This window comes from Prosopis cineraria, unplaced genomic scaffold, assembly GCF_029017545.1.
Source record: "Prosopis cineraria cultivar Desert tree isolate PC_DT_omini unplaced genomic scaffold, ASM2901754v1 PC2046, whole genome shotgun sequence".
NCBI lineage: Eukaryota > Viridiplantae > Streptophyta > Magnoliopsida > Fabales > Fabaceae > Prosopis > Prosopis cineraria.
Genome location: NW_026557371.1, coordinates 1 through 23,691, shown reverse-complemented (window position 1 = coordinate 23,691; position 23,691 = coordinate 1). Strand labels below are relative to the sequence as shown.

General features: G+C 32.3%; 2 protein-coding genes and 2 pseudogenes across 3 annotated transcripts; 2 read left to right on the top strand and 2 right to left on the bottom strand.

Annotated features, from left to right (window-relative positions):
• The first annotated feature begins 170 nt into the window (after nucleotides 1-170).
• LOC129301322 (protein NRT1/ PTR FAMILY 6.2-like) lies at nucleotides 171-3,857 on the top strand (annotated as a pseudogene).
• A 1,033-nt stretch (nucleotides 3,858-4,890) lies between these two features.
• LOC129301320 (probable sugar phosphate/phosphate translocator At2g25520) lies at nucleotides 4,891-6,545 on the bottom strand (annotated as a pseudogene).
• Nucleotides 6,546-17,470: 10,925 nt separating this feature from the next.
• LOC129301323 (beta-glucuronosyltransferase GlcAT14B-like) lies at nucleotides 17,471-20,375 on the top strand. 2 transcript variants are annotated; one of them, XM_054939893.1, is made up of 4 exons: nucleotides 17,471-18,135; nucleotides 19,110-19,185; nucleotides 19,314-19,429; nucleotides 19,562-20,375. In XM_054939893.1, exons 1-4 carry the CDS (start codon nucleotides 17,580-17,582, stop codon nucleotides 20,074-20,076), a joined length of 1,263 nt encoding a protein of 420 aa, XP_054795868.1. In that variant the 5' UTR covers nucleotides 17,471-17,579; the 3' UTR covers nucleotides 20,077-20,375. The 2 variants fall into 2 exon arrangements, with proteins under 2 accessions (XP_054795868.1, XP_054795869.1); XM_054939894.1 differs by lacking the exons at nucleotides 19,110-19,185; nucleotides 19,314-19,429.
• A 2,248-nt stretch (nucleotides 20,376-22,623) lies between these two features.
• On the bottom strand, nucleotides 22,624-23,682 carry LOC129301321 (pentatricopeptide repeat-containing protein At2g22410, mitochondrial-like). Its single transcript, XM_054939892.1, has one exon. The coding sequence runs from the start codon at nucleotides 23,680-23,682 to the stop codon at nucleotides 22,624-22,626; it is 1,059 nt and encodes a 352-aa protein (XP_054795867.1).
• Nucleotides 23,683-23,691: the final 9 nt, after the last annotated feature.

Genomic DNA, 23,691 nt, shown 5'->3' with positions numbered 1-23,691 from the left:
TTTCTAAAGATTGAACCTTATTTTCTGCAAGAATATTATGCTTTTTCTTAACTAAGAGCTTCATTAGTTTTCTTTTTGACACAACACATTGCTCAAGTTACATAATAACATCTGCCCAATGAACTGAAAATAGTAATACCAATCTTCACAATAGAAACCAAATTAAATAGAAATTAATTTTCAAAATTCTTGCAGGAATTGAAATTGTTGAGAGGCTATCCACCATGGGATAGCAGTGAACCTGGTGACATACTTGATTGGAACCATGCACTGCCAAGCTCAACTTCAGCCAATGTTGTCACTGATTTTATGGGCACGTCGTTTCTCCTGTTTTTGCTTGGAGGTTTCTTGCTGATTCCTTTGTTGGAAGATACAGGACAATCGGAATCTCCGCTGCAATACAAACACTGGTTAGTTCATATTGCACCTAAAAGTTGCATTTATTTATGTTGAGCTATTAGTTAACTCATTCAACTTCCAACTGCCAAATTAACCAGTCAGCTTTTGCTTGGTTGGTGGATGCAATTGGGGTAAAAAGACACATTAAAAGCATTTGAAGGAATACAAGATTAAATTGAAAGAAAAAATTTGTAGAGGACTAAACTGCAAGTTCACCAAACAAAAATAGGATTCCAAAGATGAATTTTCATGTTATCATGTATTCTCATTGGTTTTGACTTTGAGGAGGATGGTGATTCCAGGGCACTGCAACATTAGCAATCTCAACAAAATTGCCACAACTACGTCCACCACCTTGCAATGCTACAACAGGCGGTGAGAATTGCAAGCAAGCTAATGGATTTCAAATGGGATTTTTTTACATGGCTCTGTACATTGTTGCTTTAGGGACTGGTGGCCTGAAGTCTTGTGTTTCTGGGTTTGGAACAGACCAGTTTGATGAGAAAGATGAGAAGGAGAAGTCTCAGATGGTCTATTTCTTCAATAGGTTCGTCTTCTTCATTAGTTTTGGAACTCTGATGGGTGTCACAGTGCTTGTGTATATAGAAGATGAAGTGGGTCGAAGCTTGGCATGCGGAATATGTTCTGCTTCTATGGTTATAGCCATTTTGGTATTCTTATCTGGAACTAAAAGATACAGATATAAGCAAGGCTTGGGAAGCCCCATTATCCCTATTTTCCAAGTCATTGTTGCTGCAATAAGGAAAAGGAAGGTCAATCTGCCATCCAATGTTGAATCTTTATTTGAGGACACCCCTGAGGCTTCAAGAATTAAGCATACAGATCAGTTCCGGTAAGGTGGACTTTTAAGTGTCACATCATTGTTTACATCATATTTGAATTATCTGCTTTTGGCTGTGGATATTAAAGAGACTGATCATGGCTATAATAATAATGCGGGCTACTATGGACGATTATTTTATGCTTATCCATTTCATAGTCTTGTATCTTTAACAAGGAAAAAATAATCCAACGACACATCATTTTAGCATTGTGTTCATAAAACAAAGAAAATCATTTTGCATACAAATCCATCCTCTAAGGATCTATGAGCATAGTTCTCACTCAACAAATTCATGTTACATCATTGTTCACTAGCATGCATAGCTCAACCAAGAAAACATCATAGAAGGTTTTAGAGGTTTCTCTCTTCTTCCTCGCCTCACTCCACTGAATCTCCCCTTTTTTTCTCCTTCGAAGCACAAGATAACTCTTAAGAACCTTGATTACTGGAAACAGTTTCTCATCCCTTGGTTAAGAATTTTGCTGAGATTAGAGGGATCTGTCTTAATGATTTCTTTTTTTCCTCGTTTCATTTTCTGCTATAGTTTCTTGGAGAAAGCAGCAATTGTGGCAGAAGGTGATTTTGAGAAGACGGTATCTGCTTCTGCTCCGAACCCTTGGAAACTATGCTCATTGACAAGGATAGAGGAGGTTAAGATGATGGTGAGTCTGCTACCAGTGTGGGCCACAACCATCATGTATTGGACCACATACGCACAGCTGATCACCTTCTCAGTTGAGCAAGCCTCCACTATGGACAGATCCATTGGGAATGTCCAGATTCCTGCAGGCTCTCTCACTGTCTTCTTTGTGCTAGCCGTACTAATCACTATCGCTGTTTATGATCGTCTCATCATGCCCCTTTGGAAAATGTGGAAAGGCAAACCGGGTAAACTTCTGTGGAGAAAATATGAAATGATAAGATATTCCAATTTGTTTGGGTACAAAAGATAAGAGAAATGGAGAGAAAGAGAGTAAAGCAACTTGGTTTACTGGTTAAAGATTGATGCTAGTCAAAACAATATATACTTGCCATGTTTAAGTCATTCATTCATTCATTTACAGACATTACATGTCACAAAAGTACTTAGCTCAACCTGCATAAATTATTGGTATTTGTCACGTCCACGTCAATTTTTACTACATACCTTACATCAAAGGTAACTGTCAGAAACCCATAACAATTTATCACAATAAGTGCGTCTATACGTTTTATGAAAATTCCGTGCACACACCATATGTACATACAACAGTTTTAATTAGCATAAGTTGGCATGTGGATCTCACATGTTCAGACCAAATCTCAGCCATGTCATATTTATTCGTGTGGTGAACATAAGAATTTGTTACGAGTTATTGGTCTTTGGTGTTATTTTGAGTGCAGTTATCACATCTAAACAATTTTCAGTGTTCTCTACATAGCTGACAGCTATGACTAAAAAGTTGACATGAAAAATCCATTGCAGAAAATTTTGAATAACAAATCCACCCTTTAAAACAGTTATAGGTAACTATATTCCACGCAACGTTGGGATACATATGTAGATGCAGTTGCATATAAATATTTTTACCATATGTACACAAACAAATTTAGAAACCAAAGCTATCTTCAACGCCTAAATGTAACAACACTATTCACAAGAGAAGTTACCTCTTTCTGTGAAATAGGTTTTACCAACCTACAGAGAATTGCAATTGGGCTAGCACTTTCAACTTGTGGAATGGCAGTTGCTGCATTATGTGAGAGAGAAAGATTGAAGGTAGCAAAAGGAGCGAGTCCAACCTTAAGAAAGCTTCCTATAAGCGTTTTCCTGCTAATTCCACAGTTCTTGTTGGTTGGTTCTGGCGAAGCCTTCGTATATGTAGGCCAACTCGACTTCTTCTTAACGCAGTCCCCAAAAGGCATGAAATCCATGAGCACGGGTCTCTTCCTGACCACCTTATCTCTCGGTTCTTTGTCAGTAGCTTCCTAGTCTCAGTTGTGAAGAAAGTGACTGGGACTAAAGGTGGAGAGGGATGGCTAGCTGATGATATAAACAATGGAAGGCTGGATTTGTTCTATGCACTGTTAACCATTCTATGCTCAATAAACTTTGCTGCATTTCTGGTGTCTACAATGTGGCACGGGCCTAAAAGATCTAAACCTGCTCCGCAAATGGCGGTAGTGGACAAGTCATTGGCAGATAGGTTATAAGGATTTTTTATGGTTAATTGTAGCCAGCCAGAAGGTTTTACAAAGTTTGGTTTGTTATTCCTAACAACGTCGAGGACTCAGCATAGATATTAGAAAATAAACCATGACTCCTCACCAAAAAGATTTTGGGTTGAGCCGCCAAAGCTGATCAAATAGAAGTACTTCCGATTCCACTGGTGAGCGAATTTCCCTATGCTCGGAGAATTCTGAATTTTGATGCAGCATGGCATGAAGAAACAAGAGATTTGATTTGCAGTTTGATATGTCATTTTGTTTGCAAACTGGGTGGGTGTTCAAGCTGGAGCTCGAATTCCTTGTCCGGTGAAATAGTAAAATAATTGTCTTACATATTTTTGTCTGTCGTGTTTGTCATTGTTTGGTTTGTTTATATAATCTGTTATTTGAGTCTCGTTCTGTAATGTTCTGGTTGAATGAATAAAGTATATTACCATCGTCCTGCTTGTTAAATCTCATGGGCACGCGCACGTGCACACATGCATGCATGTATGTTTTAGTTTGTAAGATGGTGCTAGAGCTATCGTCAAGTGTTCGAACGTTAACCCCATAGTTATACTTATTGCCAAGTGCACAAGTAGAAGAGAGGCAAAAAGGACTATATCTCTTTGTTAGTTTGACAAACTCTATCTATAATCACCATTTTTATTCTCAGAACATCGATATAAGCTTGTAATTATGCATGTCAAGTCGATCATGAGATGCTAAATATAAACAGTGATAAGAGTTTAAACCTTTCACTGGGCAACAACAAAGGCACCATATACCAAACATCAACAAGGGGCTAATAAGCAAACCTAAACGTTTGCAGACGGATGGGTGGCCAGTGATAGCTCCATTACTGTCGTTTCAAAGTTCCTCAATAGTTGCGAGGGGATAGAATTTCAAGTTCTTTTTGCCATGATAGTTGAAATTAGATCAAAGGGCTATTTCTGGCCTACATAACACCAAACTACTCAGATAGTACACAAAGTTCCAATGAGCCAAGCAAGCAAGCAAGAAGTTGAACAAAATAAGACTGTTAACCAACTGCAGGCTGTCCTGTTCTTTTTCGACGTTTTCTTCTCAAATTTCGTAATAATATAGATCCACGCTTGTAAAATGAATTCAACATGCAGCAATGTGAACAGCAGTTCTGAAAAGCTCAATTATATCAGACCAGAACCTAGAGAGTAGAGACTAAAGTTATATACATTGCTCTAAAATTCCACATATTGAAATTTCTTCGACATTGAAAATGCATTTTAGTCCAAGAAACGGAAACGGATTTCAGGTGACCAGGAGTTTAATAATATGACTTCTTCAACAATCATACATTAACATGTATGAATCAATCTTCCAGACTTCCACTTAAGGCAACAAATATATGCTACCTGGCTCTAGATAGCAGAGCCAATTCCATTGCCAAGGGTGAAATTGTAGTGAAAGTGGGAGGCATAAACATAAACATAGAGAATTACATATCAATTATAATAGATTTTAGTAATCGTTCACAGGGTTTTCTCCAAAATAAGGTACATGGGTAATATTTAATTCATCCTCTAGTCATCTAGGTGAACTGGAAATACAAGGGGCAAATGCCGATCGTAACCCGTCGCGCATCATCTCAGCTAAGACCTACATACATCGAAAGAAATTATAAAGGGATAGTAACATAAAAACCACACCCGTATACCACAAACCCAAAAACGCAGCCAGCCTCTTCCAACTTCAATCAAGGAATCATAATTATAAATCTCTTAGAGAATCCAAAAAAAAAAAAAATTAGATCCGCAGTTACTTCAATTCTGGTTCTCGTTCTTTTCCGGTGTTTCCTGCTTTCTCTCTCTTCTAACAATCTTCCAGCCTCCTCATCAGCTTGCTGAGCCTTCTTCTGTGCCTCCGAGGCCTTGAGAGCCTGCAACTTGGAATGGTTATAGTATGCAACCCCCAAAAACGCCAGTCCATATCCAATTAAATTGACGGGTGTGACTGTGTCTTTTATCACAGACCAGGAGAATGCAATCAACAACCAATCCTTCACCACTCCAGCAACGTTCATGGTCAAAGCCGAAGTCTTCCCGACAAGTAAAAACACCGCAAGATTCAAAGCAAAAGCACAAAACGCATTTGTCCCGAAGATTTTGAAGTCCAGATGAAAACTTGAGTGATCCCTCAAAGACGGGTACTCCACGAGGAACCAAGGGATGGACAAGAACACCAAACAACACGGGGCGACATAGTAAAGTGAGGTGATGGGTTTAGTGAAATACCCTTGGAATTCAGCAAAATCTGGATCAAAACCAGCCTGGTGGCTTCGAATGCAACCGCCAAAAGCTGCAGAGTAACACCCCACGCATCGAATTTAGCTTCACCGTACGCGGCAATCGCAACCCCAAGAGAAATCGAGATCATGTTAGCCATAGTTTCACTCTTGAAACCCTCCTCTTAAACAAAACCCCAATTGAATAAACAGCGACGGGCATAAGAGCTTTAAGCATTTGAATAAAGGATACGGAAAGGTATATATATGCGGAATTGGAAAACCATAGGGAAAGGGAGTAGAGTGCACCGATGGGCACGACGGACTTGAGGTAGAGCTCGCGGGACATTGAGACGGGCTCAACGAGCTTCAAGACGCGAACGAGGAGATAAGCGATGGAGGAGCAGAAGGCCATGTGGATCATGGTGAGGGAGATCGGGAAGGGCCAATTGTACATCTTGCGGTCGAGGATGTACTTGTTGTAGACGATGACGGTGAAGCTGAGGAAGATCCATATTGCAACATAGGTGTAGGAGAGGATGACTTTCTTAACAACCCCATCGGAGACGGCCATTTTTGTCGATGGAAGACCCAACCCGTACCTGAACCCTAACTCAGATGAGAAAGCAAGGGTTTTGGAGAGAGAGAGAGAGAGAGAAGGATGGGGCTCACCGTTCACATAGATCTCAGGAGTAGATCATTCAGTTTGAAATGGGGTGTTTTGAAAAGAAGACGAATACGACAAAGTGAGAGGTAGAGTCTAAAGATGAATGTGTAACTGGGAGTTTCAGCTTCTTGAGTGGAAAGTCAACAACTCTGAGCAATTCAACTTTGGTCGACACTCGGTGCGTCCATGATCCAACAACCTAAGAGATAGGATGCAGCGACTTGGATCCCCGTGATTGGTTGCTGCATTCCGAACTTAATTACTAATAAAAACGGTTAAACTTAGGCAATGTCTAATCAGTAAATAAATATATATTCGGTGTGAAAACAATTGTACACTATTTCTAAAGTCATAGAACTCCAACAAAAGATATCTTCCATTTGAATCAACCAATGTCCCATGTTCAGCTGAATTTGACCACCAAGCACCGGAGATCTTCCATTTCTGTTTTCTTGACTTTAATGAATGGAATTACGGGTCTTATAAGTAACGTGTGCCATTATTAACGCCGAAATGGAAGGAGCCCCCAATCTTCTACATGTTCATGTACTTCAATAAATACAGGGCGAAGAACTCCACAACTATTAAAAAATAATACTCCCCTAAATTCAGATTAAAAAATATTTTTAAATAAAATTTCACATATCAATAAAATTAATAAATACACTTAATAATCTTACCTTTATACAGTAAAAATATATTTTTTAAAAATACTTCTTAATATATTGAAAAGAAATAATGATGAATATTAAATAAAAATAAATACTATTATATAAGTTTATTAATGAAATGTTAATATTATCAAAGTGTCTTGTATTTTATAATTTTGAATCTCTCTTAAAAGTATCTTATAACTTAAAATGAATGGAGTAACTAATATTCCTATAATTATAAAAATTGTTTATCTTTAAATTTTATCCTTCTTTAAAATCAATAACCATGATAAAATTTGTCTAAAAGTTACAACTTAGTGCAATTAAGGAGGGATAATTTTTTAAAAAATAATTGTTATTCTCTCTATCTTAATTTATAAGGAACTTTTAAATAATATTATATATATATATTAATAAAATTTATTAAATGCACTTTACAATTTTTTTTTAAGATAGAAATATAAATTTTTAAAAATATTTTAAATTTAATATTTCTTTTGTAAAAGAATATGATAGAAGGAGGGGGGGAGAAAGAGAATAATGAAAAAATAATATTAAAAAAATATTATTAATAAAATATTATTTTTATTATAGTGTCTTATATTTTATAATATCAAATCTCTTAAAAAAATTTTAAATTAGGATGGGGTACTATATTTTTATTTTATATTTAGAAGTGACTGAGGTTTTAAAATGTTGTCATGTAATTAGCACCGAAATACGTAATGTCACTGGCTTGAATTTTATGCACGGCTAGTTGCAACTTCCTTTGGACCTTTTCTACTTTTTTTTTATTGTTTTAAATTTGGACGTTTACTTTAAAGTAAATTTTATTTTCCTAACATGTGAAATAATACTTACTCTGGAAAAAATACAATTAAAATGCAATTAAAAATAATAAAAAGCAAGAAAAGTCTCTTTTTCCATTGCATACAAGTATCATTCTATTCAAAAATATGGTTGGACATTAAGTTTATATTTGGTATATGAAAAAAAATTTTCTAAAAAAGAAGTGAGAAATGTATCTAAAAAGAAAGCAAGATAGATACTCCATTCGTTTAAAAATATAAGATATTTTTTAAGAAGTTAGATGTTTAAAAATATAAGGCATAGTCTTTTAAGATGTAATCATTATTTTTTTTTCAAAAGTGTCCCTATTGATATTGATTTTATATTTATTGTAGCATGTCTAATAGAAATAAATATAAAAAAATAAAGTTAGTTTAAATGGAGGGAGTATATTTTTTCGTTAGAAAATAATTTTTTCACCTACTAAACATGAATTCATCACATTGTGAAGGATCAAAGCGTCACTCCACTCAACCTCATTAATAACAAAGAAGGGTCTCATTGTTACAACTTAGGTCACAACACTAGAGAATTTTTTATAGAAAGAATTCATATAAAAAAATTAATTACCATAAGATCTATTAATTAATTTTTTTGTGAGGGATTTATATGTATTTTTTTTTATATTAAAGAAAAAGTATTGGAGACTATTGTCCATTGAGTAGAATGGGTTTAAATTGGCAATGGCATGATTGTTAGCCGTGGTGGGCATCCCGACTTGGGACCCAATACACACTTATTGTCCATTCATCAAAAGGCCTCTCATCATCCTATCATAGCCCAACACTAAAAGGCTAATCAATTTCTATTTGTTTTTCGGCCAGGAAGGGGTAGTCAATTAAAAGTTAAAAACTTTCTATAATTTATTATCTTTTCTCTTTAGTGTGTGTGTATGTAAGTATTATATTAAAAAAAATTGCAAATCTTTCCTCGAGGTATAGCTTATACTTTACTTTTAATAATGAATATTATATTTTTTGTTGTCGTAGCTCAGTTCTGTGGTAGTGTCTTACCTCAACTACCTATCTATTATAAAAATATATAATATAAAACATGTAAGAAGCCATCCCTTTTAGTTTGATAAAAACAGATAAAAGTTATTCTAATTACAAATCATATTGCATCTCATTTTAGGTTTTATGCAAATGCAAATACAAGGTCTACTGGTGTATATTATAATTGCATGTATGCTGTAAAATTTACTTTAAAAATATCAGACTAGCGATGATCAAAGTCCAAGGAAGGCAAAGCACCTTGTAATGTTAAATATAACCAAAGAGGCTTCATATGAAATGCCAAATGCGCGCTAAAATTGATTGAACATGAATGTCTAGCTATGGTTTGGATCGCTTGTTAAGTGGTGTGAAGAAAATTGTAGTACGTACACTCACTCAAAAGGATCCATATTGTCTGGTTAGATTAAAAAAAAAAAAAAAGGATCAATATTTGAGGACCTTTCGAGTATTTTGCTAGTGATTAGTCTATAAGTATTTTCATAAGTGTCTTTTGAATCTAGAGACATGTTTTGGCCCTCATAAGTCCTGAAACTCAAGTCATATAATTTTTTCTGTATAAAAAAACCCAACATTTGTCTTATGGTACTTAATATAATTTATGGAGAATAAAAAGTTGGCTAAAATACATAAAACTTTTCTGAACTTTGAAGCAGTTGTATATAATTCTCCTCACTTGCAACAATGTTATTCAACTTAAAAATTCTTCCTCCATACAACACAGCTAGAAGCCAGATAATGCAGAAGATGTATTGAATAGCTAGACAACAACACGAGATGTAACACTATTAGTTCCCTATAACATGAACTTATTTTCCCCTTATTTTATTTCGAGTGAAACCCCGCCATGTTGTTTCACTTATTTGAGATTGACAATGAATAGAATTTGGACATGCATAAGAAGAAGCCGAGATGCATTGCTTTTTCACTGGTTTTACAATTAAGAGAACTTGCAGCCCCATTACGTACCAAAAAACCAGATTGTGGAAAATATATGATAAATTATACTTGATAAAAATTATATGATAAATTATAATTTATGTACAAGTATAGTACATTATACCTAAAAATGATATGATAAATGATATGATTTATTATACTAGATAAATCATATGATATGGGAGACCCGACTATCGTCACTTTCATTATTGACTAACTCAATTTTTATGTAAATTATATGTTTATTTTAACAAGTATTGTTGAAAAATTAACAAGTAATTTACTTGCTTTTTTGGAACAATAGTTAAACAAGTCTTGTTATGATATTAACAAGTCAAGTTATGCAATTAATAAGTGTTGTTTCATAATTAACCAGTAAAGTTACATGATTAACAAGTAATACAATTTAGTTGAAGGAATCATGAATTTAATAAGTAAACTTAAGTGATTAACAAGTCTTGTTAAGATATTAATAAGTATAATTACGCGTTTAATAAGTAATGTAGTGATGTTGTGGGAGTCACGGACTTAATAAAAAAAGTTAAGTAATTGACAGGTCATGTTAAGGTATCAACAAAGTATAGTTATGTAATTAACAAATAATATAATTTTGCCATGGGAGTCATGAGATTAAAAAGGAAAGTTAACTATTTAACAAGTTCTGTTAATGTATTAATAAGTAAAGTTACGCGATTAACAAGTAACGTAATAATCAAGTGATTTGGAAATAAAGTTTTTTATATATATATATATATATATAATTTTATTCATTATATGATTGAATGAGTTCAATGGTTTAGTGGTCCATAACCTTTTGGTGAGCTAAGGGGTCATGGGTTTTACACCCACCTTGACCTCCTTTGAAAAATTAATTCTCCATAATTTTCGGTGGTGGTCTAGCTAGCGGTTGGAACTTCGGTGGGGCTTCGATCACCTGTGGTGGTGCTTTAACGATAGTAGTTGGTGATTTTTTAAATATTTGAACGAAGGGTATTTTTGCCTTTTTTACATTCAATTTGTATTCAATTTAATCCTAGAGGACTAAACTGAAGTTTTAAACTTTTTGAGAACTTACTAGAAATTATGTGTCTTTTCAAGTCCTTAACTGAAATTCTCCCTGTTTTATATGTATTTATGCATTATTTGGCGTTTTCTCTTCAATAGTCCTACGTCAAATTACTTATCAAACTCTACATCTTAATACAAATCACTAGCTACTCGTCAAGTATATCAAATAAGAGCTTGGTACTTAACTAATGAAGTGAAGGAGTAGCTGTTTAACCCTCACTTAGGGGTAAATCTTCATCTCTTCAGGTAGGTGAATATTATAGTAGGTAAAGATGAGATAATTATTTTAGATTTTATGGCTCAAATTAAACCAAAAACCAAAACCTTAAACTTCAAAGCCTTATACTTTAATCCTATTCAACTAAGGTAACAATAGTATGTGTTCCAAGTAACATGTAAGTAAGAAGAAACTTTTACATAAGATAATTCTTCAGTTCAGGTCACAAGAAAAAAATATATTGTGGTATTGAGAGAGATCAACAAAACAATCATGATAATGACTCTCATTTTTGTACCTGAGAAGCAACATTAATTGTGTACAAAACATTAACTCTCTATTTCAACATTCTACTTCAAAATAATGCCATTATTTTTATTTGATTAATATATATATATATATATATATATATATACGGAAGAGCAATGCTAATTATACTTGGGCATCAAGTTTTTGCTAGACAACAACAAAAATCAAAGTTGCTCTCTTTGGAATCTCAGTCACCTCAGACACACTTTTCCTTTTGTTTGTAGTCATTAATTAAGGTAGAGTCCATTAAGCCAACCCTTGTAAGCCTAAAAAAATTTAAGGCCAAGCCACTTCTTTAATATGTAAAATGATAAATTAGGTTTAAAAAAATCAACCCTTTTAAGCTCCAAATAAAAGGGTTGGCCCATTTATATATATATATATATATATATATTAAATTTAATATAAAAAATAAACACAACATATTAAAAGTAAAAGAATTAGAAAACTAAAAACCCTAGCTTGCCTCCTTCATAGTCCTTTGATTTCTATCATTCATGCTCCTTGCATGGTTTGAGTTGAATGGTAAATTATTATTTACTTTGAATACTTTTGCATATTTTAAATATATTGAAATTATGTTTTTGGTTTATTATCTGCTGCAAATAATGATGAAGAAGAAAGAATGTATGAAAAACTTAATATCTTTACCACTGATGAGGCTTCACAAGGAGAATAATCAAATTGTATTTATGTTAATAAAAATCATTAAGATTTAGCTAATGATACTCGCAAAGGTTAATTGTTATTAGTGTTAATTTTGTGATGTTGCTTTTTTGAAATTTGTTATTGTATATATTGTCTTAAATTTATATTTCTAGACTTAATGTTATATATAATAACTTTTTTAAATTTTAAATATATTTTTTATATTTTAAATTGAAAAATAAAAGAACTTTAGAGCTGAGGCCTTGAGGGCCGACTCTTTAGCCCTTAGGGCTAGGGCCAGGTTGGCAAAAATAGAACTTTAAAGTATAATCTAGTTTAATAAGGTTGGCCCATTTAGACTTTAGCCCTTCAAAGGTTAGGATGATCCTAATTGACAGCTCTACTTTATTAAAGCATGAATACAACCTAATAAAAAAGGCCCGCATTTAACCCATTACTAATAACATTACTGATACCTATTACCTAGAAGAAGTGTAGGGTTTAAGGTTTGCTAGATTTTTTAAACTTTGAATTCTAGATTTAAGGGATTTTTTTTATGCTTTTACATATTACTTTTTTGCTAGGAAAGACTATTATACAATTCCAAGTATTAGATTTGTAAAAGAAGTGTTCAATATGAACTTTCTCAAAGATATACAATAAGGATGGTATTTACGAATGCCGACTGAAATCAAAAGAAGATTACCTATTGCGCTTAAGTAGTGTATGATATCAACACTGTAAAATATCATAAGTATATAGCAAATGTTTTGGCAAAATGACGGTTAAAGTAATGTTAAAGATGGATGCACAGTTGGTTTGGAAGAAATTAAACTAAATTTTAAAGGTTAGTATACAACTAAATCTTGCCTCAAGGTAAATTTCAACCCTAATGCTAAATCCTCAAGTTTTCCAATCCTAAAGCTAGACATGTTTGGCTTAAACTTATTGACTAGTCCAAATCTAATACTTTCTTCTCTCTTCCCTTATAGGATTAAATTGCTTGGAAAGCTAAAAAAGAAGCAAGAAATGGAAATTCCATGAAACTCAATGGCAAAGATTACTTGGTCATGTCTGCTTGAACATTTAGAAAGAAAGATAATAATTTTTTACTTAATGGATGATGACATTGAGACACCTAAAAGATTATCTAAAAAATCCAAACAACTTAATAATGGTAAAATCTATTTTTGTTCCCAAACATTAATTTCCTTAAATCTATTTTACCTAAATTTTTATTTTTCAACTGCTAAACCAAATGGGATCCTAAGTACAAGATTTTGAGTTAGAATGTTTTTATGCCCAAAAATTATCTTTGAAAAATTATCCCTATTCGAGCTATGTGAATTTTTAAATATAGTCTAATATTCATAAAAAAACATAGTTTAATGATATCAAATATTAGAGATTCTTTAATTCTCTAAAACATATGCACACTATAAGGTTTATTGTTTAGGATTTAAGGTTTTAAGGTTTTGGGGCTTGGGGTTTTAGGATTTAGGGTTCGAGGTTTTAATTTTTAAGGGGTTTGGCATTTAGGGTTTGTGTTTTAAGGTTTAGGTTTTTAGGTTTTCGAGTTTAGGTTTTGGGCTTTGGGGTTTTTAGGTTTTGAGGTTTGTGGTTTTAGTGTTTAGGGTTTGGGGTTTGGGTTTAAGGGGTTTTGGGGTTTAGGATTTTAAAGTTTACGGCTTGGGTTTTAGAGTTTTAGGGTTTGGGATTTGGAGTTTGGGGTTTTAGGTTTTAAGGGGTTTAACACTTAAGGTTTAAGGAGTTTAGCATTCAAGGTTTGTGTTTTCAAGTTTAAGGTTTTAGGGTTTCAGGTTTAAGTTTTAAGCTTTATGGTTTTCAAGTTTTGAGGCTTGTGGTTTTAGTGTTTAGGGTATGGGGTTTAGGTTTAGTGTTTTAGGGTTTAGAGATTAGGTCTTAGGTTTAGGGTTTGGACTTTTAGGTTTTAAGGTTTAGGGGTTTTTTGGGTTTAGGGTGTAGGATTTGGGGTTTAGTATTTTAAAGTTTGTGATTTAGGGTTTTAGGGTTTAGTGTTTATGATTTAGTGTTTAGGGTTTATAGGGTTTAGCATTTAGAGATTATGGTTTAAGGGTTTGTGGTTTGGGTTTTGTAGAATTGGGGTTTGGGGTTTAAGGGTTGGGAGTTTAGGGTTTTATGATTTTAAAGATTTAGTATTTAGGGTTTATGGTTTTAGGATTTAAAGGGTTGACTAGTTAAGGTTTTAGAAATTTAGTATTTAAGGTTTGGGGTTTTTATTGTTTGAGGTTTATTGTTTAGGGTTTTGGTTTACGTTGAGGGTTTTTGCCCTTTATACAAGAAAGCTATACACTATTGATAACAAAAAAAAAAGGGGATAAAAATAATACAAAAGTAAATATTTAAAATTTTATATAGTAATGATAACAATTTTTGGTCTATTAATGCCTCAACTATCTAAAAAATATAACAAATTGATTAGCTATAATTCTACAATATAATGTTGTGTTTAATAACATTTTTTTAGCTAAATGACTTTTTAACCCTTATGTAAAAATAATATAATTATCAGTAGAGGCTTTGAAAAATAAAATTAAAAATTATGAGGGTTAATTTTAAAGTTTAAATTTGAGAAGGGTCATATGCATCTATTTCAAAGTTTGAAAGGGTTTTATACATTTTTGTCTAAAAAGTTAACTAAAAAAGAAGTAAACTAATGATAAATAGATTTCTGATTAAATTTTTTTAAAAAAAATTACTTGCGAATATTAATTTAAATAATTAAAAATTTATAAATTTATTATAATTATATATAAAACATTTAAATTTTAAATATAATTCTTCTATCATGATTGCAGTTAATGGTCAATGGAATTGCTTTCCATTACAGTAAATCTGGTTTTATTTCACTAGACGCCTGTCCGCAATCCACTTCTAATCTTAAGCCAAAAACAAAGCGCGTCTTCCTACTTTCGAGACTTGTTCTTTTTGACTCTTTAAACGTTTTTTTTTTTTTTTTGACTCTTTAAAGTTTAATCGACGGCAATCATACCTTTTGCTTACAATTCACACCTCTTTAATCAACAGTAATCATATTATATTGCCTCCACTCCTTTAGTAACAGCTACACGAACTTAAATCTGTACATCTTTTTTCTTTATACCAAATGAAACCTCAGATACAGCATCACATATTAGATTTTTTATATTATGAATGTTTAAAAATAATATATTTATTAAAATAATTTAAGTCGCTGAGTTAGATATTTCTTAAATTTACATATTTATTATTTATCTTTTAATATTTAAATGTGAGATTTTTTATATATTTTAATACTTTTTTATTATTTTTTTCTTCTTTTTTTTCATTTTTCTTCTCCCTAAGTTTGTATTTTTTTTAAGTTTTAGAGGTTTCACATCGATTCAATTTTTTATTCTTCTTCTCCTTCTTTCTTTGTTTTTTTAATCACTTGGTTTTTTCATGTTTCAGTCTTTCATTTATGATATTATATTAAATTTTTAAATATTAAAAGATAGATTATAAATATTTAAGCTTTGAAAGTATCTAATTAAGTGACTTAAATTATTTTGATAAAATATATTATCCTTAAATTTATATATTTATTATTTACTTTTTTAAATTTTAAATGTGAGATTTACTTTTTATGTTTTAATACCACAATGGAAAAAAAAAAAACAAAGAAAGAAAAGGGAAACCAAAATATACAAAATCACGCATTGCTCAGTTATTTCTGGTAATTGACATTTATGCCAAAAAAAAAAAGCTAATCCGAATTATTCACTATCCATTGAATTTGGCATATTCACACTAAAAATAAATGAAAACTTTTGTATTATGTCAATGACATGAAACGAGTTGAACGGTTGAAGTGACTATTGATTTATTCAATCTATTAAAAAATATAAGACATTTTTAAAGGATTAGATGTTAAAAATATAAAAAAATTTAATCATTCAAAATGTAATCATTGTTTTTTTTTTTAAGTGTCCATAGTAATGAATTACTTTATATTTATTATTGGGTATTTAATAAGGGGTAAATATAAAAAGATAGAGTTAGTAACACTATTAAAAATGAAGTTCAATTAAAATGTCTTATATTTTTTAACGAAAAGAATATTACTTATGAGACAATAATATTAAAAACACATCACTACAATATTTTTATTTTATGGCAATAGTTAGAAGCTGTTGTAACAGGTTGAAAAACTATTATCTATAGGCATAGGCATGAAACCTGCCCTCATTACCTGTAATTTAAGGTAATAATTTTTTATATTTTAGGCTAAAAGTCATAAAACTATTGCCTATAGGAAGACATTAGGCAACAATTTTGAAATGCTAAAGTAAGCAATAGTTTTTACTTGTTGCCTATAACATAAGTATAAGCAACACTTAAGAATTGTTATGAAAATATTAAGTAAAAAAAACATTATATATATAGATGTATAAAAGAATATAGATAAGTTATCAAACTTTGGATTTGAACCTTGATCCATTTAAAGTAATGAGATGACTTTAAGCGCTCTTCTAACATGACTTTTAATTATTATAATGTAAAACATTATATATATATATATATATAGATAATTGTTATATTAAATTTTAAATTTTTCTAATTAATAAAAAATAAATTAAGAAATTAAAAGAAATAAACAAATAAAAGAATATAGATAAGTTATCAAAAAATAAAAATAATTTTTTATTAATAGAAAAAATAATAGGCAGTGGTTTTTAAATATTGCTAAAAAAAATATTTACAAGCAACATTCATTTTTTTGTTGCCTCTTAACATAGAAAATAATTTTAAAATGTTGCAAAAAAAATGTAATTATAGGCAACAATCTTTTATATTGTTTATTTAAAAATTTTATTGTAACACTTAAAAATTATTATTTATTTTACTTTAAAAAATAATTTTTAAACGTTACTAAATATTTATTACTTAAAGTAGATATTCATAAAAATGTTGCTTATATTCATATTAGGGTAACATTTTTAGAACTGTTGTAATTAAAATTATTGTTTAAAGTAAAAAATGTTGCAGTGCATTATACACAGAAGCACTTCAATGCATGCAAAAAAAAAAAACGTAACGGAGAAATTTAAGAGAAAGTCATTAACATAAATTAATTAATTAATTAACTCTAACAGCAAGTCATTAATTAATAAAAATATAAAATACTGTATGATTACATTAATAGCATGTTTATGTACGTACCATTAACAGGAACGTGACTATGCTGACTTACTGAGTGAGAAGTCAAGTTCAAGCTCTTTTATTTTATTTTATTTTGAGCAAAAGAAAGTGCTCTTTTATTAATTATTATCACATTTCCCTCCTTTCCACTACGGGCCATAATTATAATTTCTCGTAGATTCTTCATCACTTTGCATCAACTTCTACTTTTCCTCCACCCCACATTGTCTTCCCCACATTTCATCTTCACTCTTCAGCCTCATTCTCACTCTCACTGTATCACACAGACACGCAGCCTCACTTTTTCCCCTGCCCTTGCCAATGGATCCCAACAACAAGCCACAGAAGAAGAAGTGCTTTCTCTCACTTGTTTTCTCTCTCCTCCTATCCACTTTCCTCATCTTACTCTCCGTCTCCGTCTCCTCCAACCCATCCTCTCACTTCAATCCTTCTTCTCGGAGCGTCGTTGCCCATGAAAAGCCGCGTTTCGTTGAATCCAAGCTTCGCGTGTCCCCCACGTCCGCCGACCCTGTTCCCAGAATCGCCTACTTGATATCTGGATCAATGGGAGATGGCCGGAGTCTCAAGAGGACGCTCAAGGCTCTTTACCATCCGAGAAACCAGTACGCCGTGCATTTGGACCTCGAGGCCTCCGAAGAGGAGAGGCTGGACTTGGCTAAATTCGTCAGAGACGAGCCCGTCTTCGTGAGATTCGGGAACGTGAGGATGGTAGTGAAGGCTAATTTGGTTACGTATAGAGGACCCACCATGGTCACTAACACGCTTCATGCGGCGGCTATTTTGCTCCGGGAAGGTGGAGATTGGGATTGGTTCATTAATCTCAGTGCTTCCGATTACCCGCTGGTCACTCAGGACGGTACGAATTGCTCTGCTCTGCAAAATTTTTCTTTCGTGAATTGTTGCTTTGCTTGAATTGAGGGATCACTTTCTTCTTTTTGTTTCTTGTGTGTGCGCTTTTCCTTTGGAAATTGATTCAATTCGACAGGGCTTCTTCTTTTTTTTTTTTTTTGTTTCCTTTCTCCCCTCTAAAGGTCAAGACAACACTCGATTCTGGGATTTATTGAAAATCTTGTGCTTCTGAATTTAATGCCGTTTTGTTGGGGCTTGAATCCGCCAGAATCCTGAATTACTAATTGTTTCTTTTTATTTTTTGGACAAAACATTATTACTAATTGTTTCTTAATTAATGTTTTCCAACACTTGGCTTATTAATTAATTACCTAAATGCATTAAAGATTCACCGTATAGTTGTCGGTGCACTGCTATCTCTGTCCCTTGGAACTTGGAAGCTTTGATGGTTAGCTGAGTCTTGTTTGACTCAGGTACTTCCGGTTCGCTATGGTAAGAAAGGTTTTTAAGCATGTTGAAATTTATTTGTAAAATGTTTAAATTTAAATACCTTAAATATTTAATGCTCTGACGGTTTTAAATACTCCCTCTCTCTTAAATTATAAAATATTTTTAAATAAAATTTAAATATTAATAAATTTATTAAATACACTTAACAATTTTATCTTTTTAAAATAAAAATATAAACTTTTAAAAATATCTATCATTTAATATATTAAAAAGAGAAGGGGCGAAAATTAATTATAGAAAGAGAAACAATAATATTAAAATTGATATATTTAATAAAACCTTAATCTACTCAAAATGTGTTATATTTTGAAGTGGATAAACTTATTTAAAAGTATCATATAATTTAAGATGAAAGAAATAATATAGATGGGGATAGGATAATTTTTTTTTATGCGCGCCTAACTTAAATGTTTTATAGATAAATTTCGCGGCCTTATAGTATTAATTTGAATGACTTCTTTTGCGTAACAGATCTGCTACATACACTCTCAACCATACCGAGGCATCTTAACTTCATTGAGCACACCAGTGATATTGGCTGGAAAGAGTACGTTGCTAACTCTTTTCAGATTTTGTTCACTGTATCTAATTTCTTCAAAATCACCGTGCTGTTAAAAAAAATTCAAAATGACCTGATCTTATTTACCAGTTAAAAGTTTACCATTTTCAATATAGGCATCAGAGGGCCAGGCCTATTATTATCGACCCAGGTCTTTATAGCGTTCATAAATCTGATGTATTTTGGGTGACACAGAAAAGAAGTGTGCCCACTGCTTACAAGCTGTTTACAGGTGAGAAACCTGGTCTCTGATGTCTCTCATTTTGACTCCGCACTACCCAAAAAGCAATAAAAAAGAGAACTTGATCGATTGAATTCAATTAATTGTATAAATCCAAGGACTTTGCTTCTTGATTTTGCTCAGGTTCTGCATGGATGATGCTGTCTCACCCATTTGTTGAATACTGTTTGTGGGGTTGGGATAACTTGCCAAGGATAGTCTTGATGTATTACGCCAACTTCTTATCATCACCTGAAGGATATTTCCACACAGTTATCTGCAATGCTGAGGAGTTTCGCAACACAACTGTGAACCATGATCTCCATTTTATATCATGGGACAACCCTCCAAAACAGCATCCACATTTCCTTACAGTTCATGATTACCAGAGAATGGTGAACAGCCATGCTCCTTTCGCAAGAAAATTTGGCAGGAACGTACCAGTACTAGACAAGATTGATTCTGAGCTCTTGGGCAGGAAGGCGGATGGATATGTGCCTGGTGGTTGGTTGAGACAGACAAATTCAAACATCACTAAACCAGATTATGTTGTGAGAAACACTACTGATCTTAGGCCTGGTCCTGGTGCTGAGAGGCTGAAACAGCTCATCAATGGTTTGTTATCAGCAAAGGATTTTAAGGCAAAACAGTGTCCATGAAAGCTGGGTTCGGCAAACCCTCCTTTCCATTGCTCAGAAGCAAAATGCCAAGTCATCTCTTCATCAGGTCGCTCTGGGATCATCGTCACACGGTAAGAATGATAGAACGCAACAGAAGAATGAAATGACTGTTTCTCTGCAAATACGCTTTACCGATGGCCGACTTTACTCACACACATTTGGTATACTACCACAAGTTTGGAGTTATTATGTATCAGATTGCTTCATACGATATTCAGGAATTTTTACTGGACTACTAGTACTACCAGTCATCAATAAAATTTTATTATTCTGAATAATGTCTTGATAGCAAATGAGAAATAAGAGAGTTCAATTTTTTTTTTTTTTTTCTGGTTACTGTCTTGCTGAGCCTGCAAGAAGAAGATTGGGTACCCTGTGACCGTGGGTTGCCTGGATTGCTAGCTCTATTATATTATAACGGAGAAAATAATTAAATACTACTTAAGTTAACTATATTCATTTTTTACTTTTAGTCTTTATAATTTATTTTTATAATTTCTCATTCTTTTTATTTGTTTCATGAAATTTTAGTTCGTTTAATTTTAAAAATAATCTAAAAAGATCATAAGTTAGCACAAATAATGGTAAATTTATTAAGGTTGACTTGATACTATTAAACTCATTAAATGATTAGAGAGAACAACATGATAACTTGAAATATAAAAAATGCTCAGTTCATGGGCACATAAAAATTTTAGTTAGAGATTTGTTGGATTCTCAAATAGGTTTTGTAGCTTTATATGTCCTGAAGAATCCTTAGGGATGCAAATGTAGAATTGATTTAACGGTTCTACCTCAGCAAAATTAACACTGTTCAGGCCAACTCATGGTTTTTCCGAGTATTTTCTAATTAAACTAAAACAACTAATATTTCACACAAAGAAAATAAAAATAATAAAAAAATATATGAAAATAAATTATAAAGACAAAAAATAAAACAAAATTAAAATATAGTGACCTGGATTTTTTCTATTACAACGTAATTTCCCCATTATACCTCTAAACAATAGTAGGTATGAAGCCAAGAGCCTTGTGGGTGCACATGTTCTTAAAGACAATAGAAGAATATGCCTAAAGTGATACATTGGCTCTACAATCAGGGGAGAGATTCAGTCTTCCTTCCCGTACTCTTTCTCTCCTTATTTTTTTTCTCACCATTAATTAACATTTAGACAATGTATATTCGATCTCCTATAAATAATTATTAAAATATTAAGAAATATAAATAATAAAATTCAAGCTGTTAAATTTTAATATGAATAATTAAAAATTCAGAAAAATAAAATAAAATAAAATCTTTTAAAGAGATCAAATTTAGATCGTCTAAATGATGATTTAAATTGTTAAAAATTAAATTAAAAAAAGGCGAGAAAGAGGAGAGAATCTTCCCCTACAATTATGAATTGAATAGAATTTATGGGAAAAAAGAATTAAAATTAAATAGAATTTATCTATGATATACTATGTAGTGAACATCTTTTTTAATAATAAATATTAAATAAAAAAAATAATCACAAGGTAGTCATTTTCTCTTATATTCCAAAATCATTTTTATCATCATCATCATGAAATATCAGCACATGATGAATTATTTTATCAATCAAATGATTAACTTTATGTTTATTTATCTATTTATTTTCTAAACAAGCAGTGCCCTCCATAAGTTTAAAAGGATGCTCAATATTTATCGGACACTATCAATCAACTTTTAGACAAGCACATTGGATCTCGTCCCGTCGATTAATTGAAAAAAAAAATGCTTTAATCCAAAACAATAATGATGTGAGGCCCGTCATTGCCCTTTGGCATCCTATTTCTTTCAAAAATATGTTTTTTTAAAAAAGAAAAAAGAAAACATGTTTTTAAAAATGTGATCAACAAGATGACAGGAGTCACAGGACAGCCTTTCACTCTCCTTAGTCGTTTGTATTACTGTTTTCATGAGATGGACGGGTAAGAGATTAGGGTTACAAAAAAAGTAAAATAGCATTTATTAAAAAAAAAATTGACGTTACTTTAACAGGCTCAATACTTTAAAATAATATAACTAAAATTACAGCTAAGTCAAGATAGGAAATACTGTAAAAACTCGTGAAAATATAGAACCAAAAGTTATGTTTCTCATAAATATTATTTTGTTTGTCAAAAATATTTTATATTTTTTAAATAGTTGTATATTCTAAAAATGTAAGGTATTTTTAGTCTTTTAAAATATAATTATTTTTTTTTCCTAAAAGTGCTTCTATTAATGAATGACTTTATATTTATTGTAGGGTGTTTAATAAAAATAAATATGAAAAGATATAATTAATTTAAAAATAGGTAATTAATTTATTAAAAGGTGAAATTTCATTAAAATATTTTATATTTTTAAACGGATAAAGTATTATATCTTCTAAAAAATAAAGATGAGTTTTCCCTCTTCATGAGTCGAAAATTTCCCAAAAATGAATTTGGTGGGGCAAATGAAAAAATTTAGAGGGAAAATCTACTTCCCCTCTTGAAAAGCTTATTCCCATAGTCCCATTAGACATCCTCTAAATTCACCATCTTGAGAAAAGAATCAAGCAACTTACATATTTCTGGCGCCTGTGGATGAGATTGATCACCAGCATGAAACTCTTCAACTACATTATTTACTTCTATTATGCTACATCCAGGTTTCTTTTTCATTCCTGCTTCTGATATCATCTTCCTCACCCTGCTAGCCTCTACATCCCACCCAGCTTCCTTGTATATATTGTATGACAGAACATGAGTTCCACTGTCAGCTACACCCATATCAACCAGCTTTTTCCACACTCTGTTTCCAATGTCCACGTTGTTGTAAATTCTACATGCATTTAGAAGAGCACCCCACACATTGGCATCTCCACCTGCAAGTCCACCCATCTTCTCTTCAATAAAATTCTCTGCTTCCTCCATCATGCCTGCTCTGGATAAAAGGTCAATGACACAAGCATAATGCTCTGCCCTGGGTTTAATCCCATAAACAATGTTCATTTCTTCAAAAAATTGAAGGCCTTCCTGAACCATCTTTGCATGTGTACATGCAGTAAGGACTGCCACAAAAGTAGTCTCAGAGGGCTTAGTCCCATTTATAGCCATTTGATGAAATAGTTCTAAAGATTTGCTTGCATCACCATTCAAAGCAACCCCAGAGATCATAGCATTCCAGGCTCCAGTATCCTTACACGGCATGGCCTCGAAAACAGATAAAGCTGAACCAACACATCCACATTTGGAATACATATCCACTAAAGCTGTGGCCAGTATAGGATTTGACTCCAAATTGAATCGCTTGGCATAAGAATGAACCCACAATCCTTGCACGAGTGCACCAAGATGAGCGCAAGCAGTGAGTACGGTTACAAGGATTGACTCATTTGGCTTGTTGCCTGTGTTCTGCATTTCTGAGAACAAAGCAAGCACCTCCTTGAAGTTACTAACTCGAGAGTATGCTGCCATCATTGCACTCCACGATATAACATTTCTTTCAGGCATTTGCACTCCACGATATAACATTTCTTTCAGGCATTTCATCAAACAGCTCTCTAGCGCTTTGTACATCCCCGATCTTGCCATAACCATCGA

What these genes read in the sequence shown, in the direction of transcription:
- LOC129301321 (XM_054939892.1), bottom strand. Translation starts at nt 23,682, where the DNA reads ATGGCAAGATCGGGGATGTACAAAGCGCTAGAGAGCTGTTTGATGAAA.
- LOC129301323 (XM_054939893.1), top strand. Translation starts at nt 17,580, where the DNA reads ATGGATCCCAACAACAAGCCACAGAAGAAGAAGTGCTTTCTCTCACTT. An exon ending in CCCGCTGGTCACTCAGGACG is followed by an intron (nt 18,136 to 19,109) that starts GTACGAATTGCT and finishes TTTGCGTAACAG; the next exon opens with ATCTGCTACATACACTCTCA. An exon ending in AGTGATATTGGCTGGAAAGA is followed by an intron (nt 19,186 to 19,313) that starts GTACGTTGCTAA and finishes TTTTCAATATAG; the next exon opens with GCATCAGAGGGCCAGGCCTA.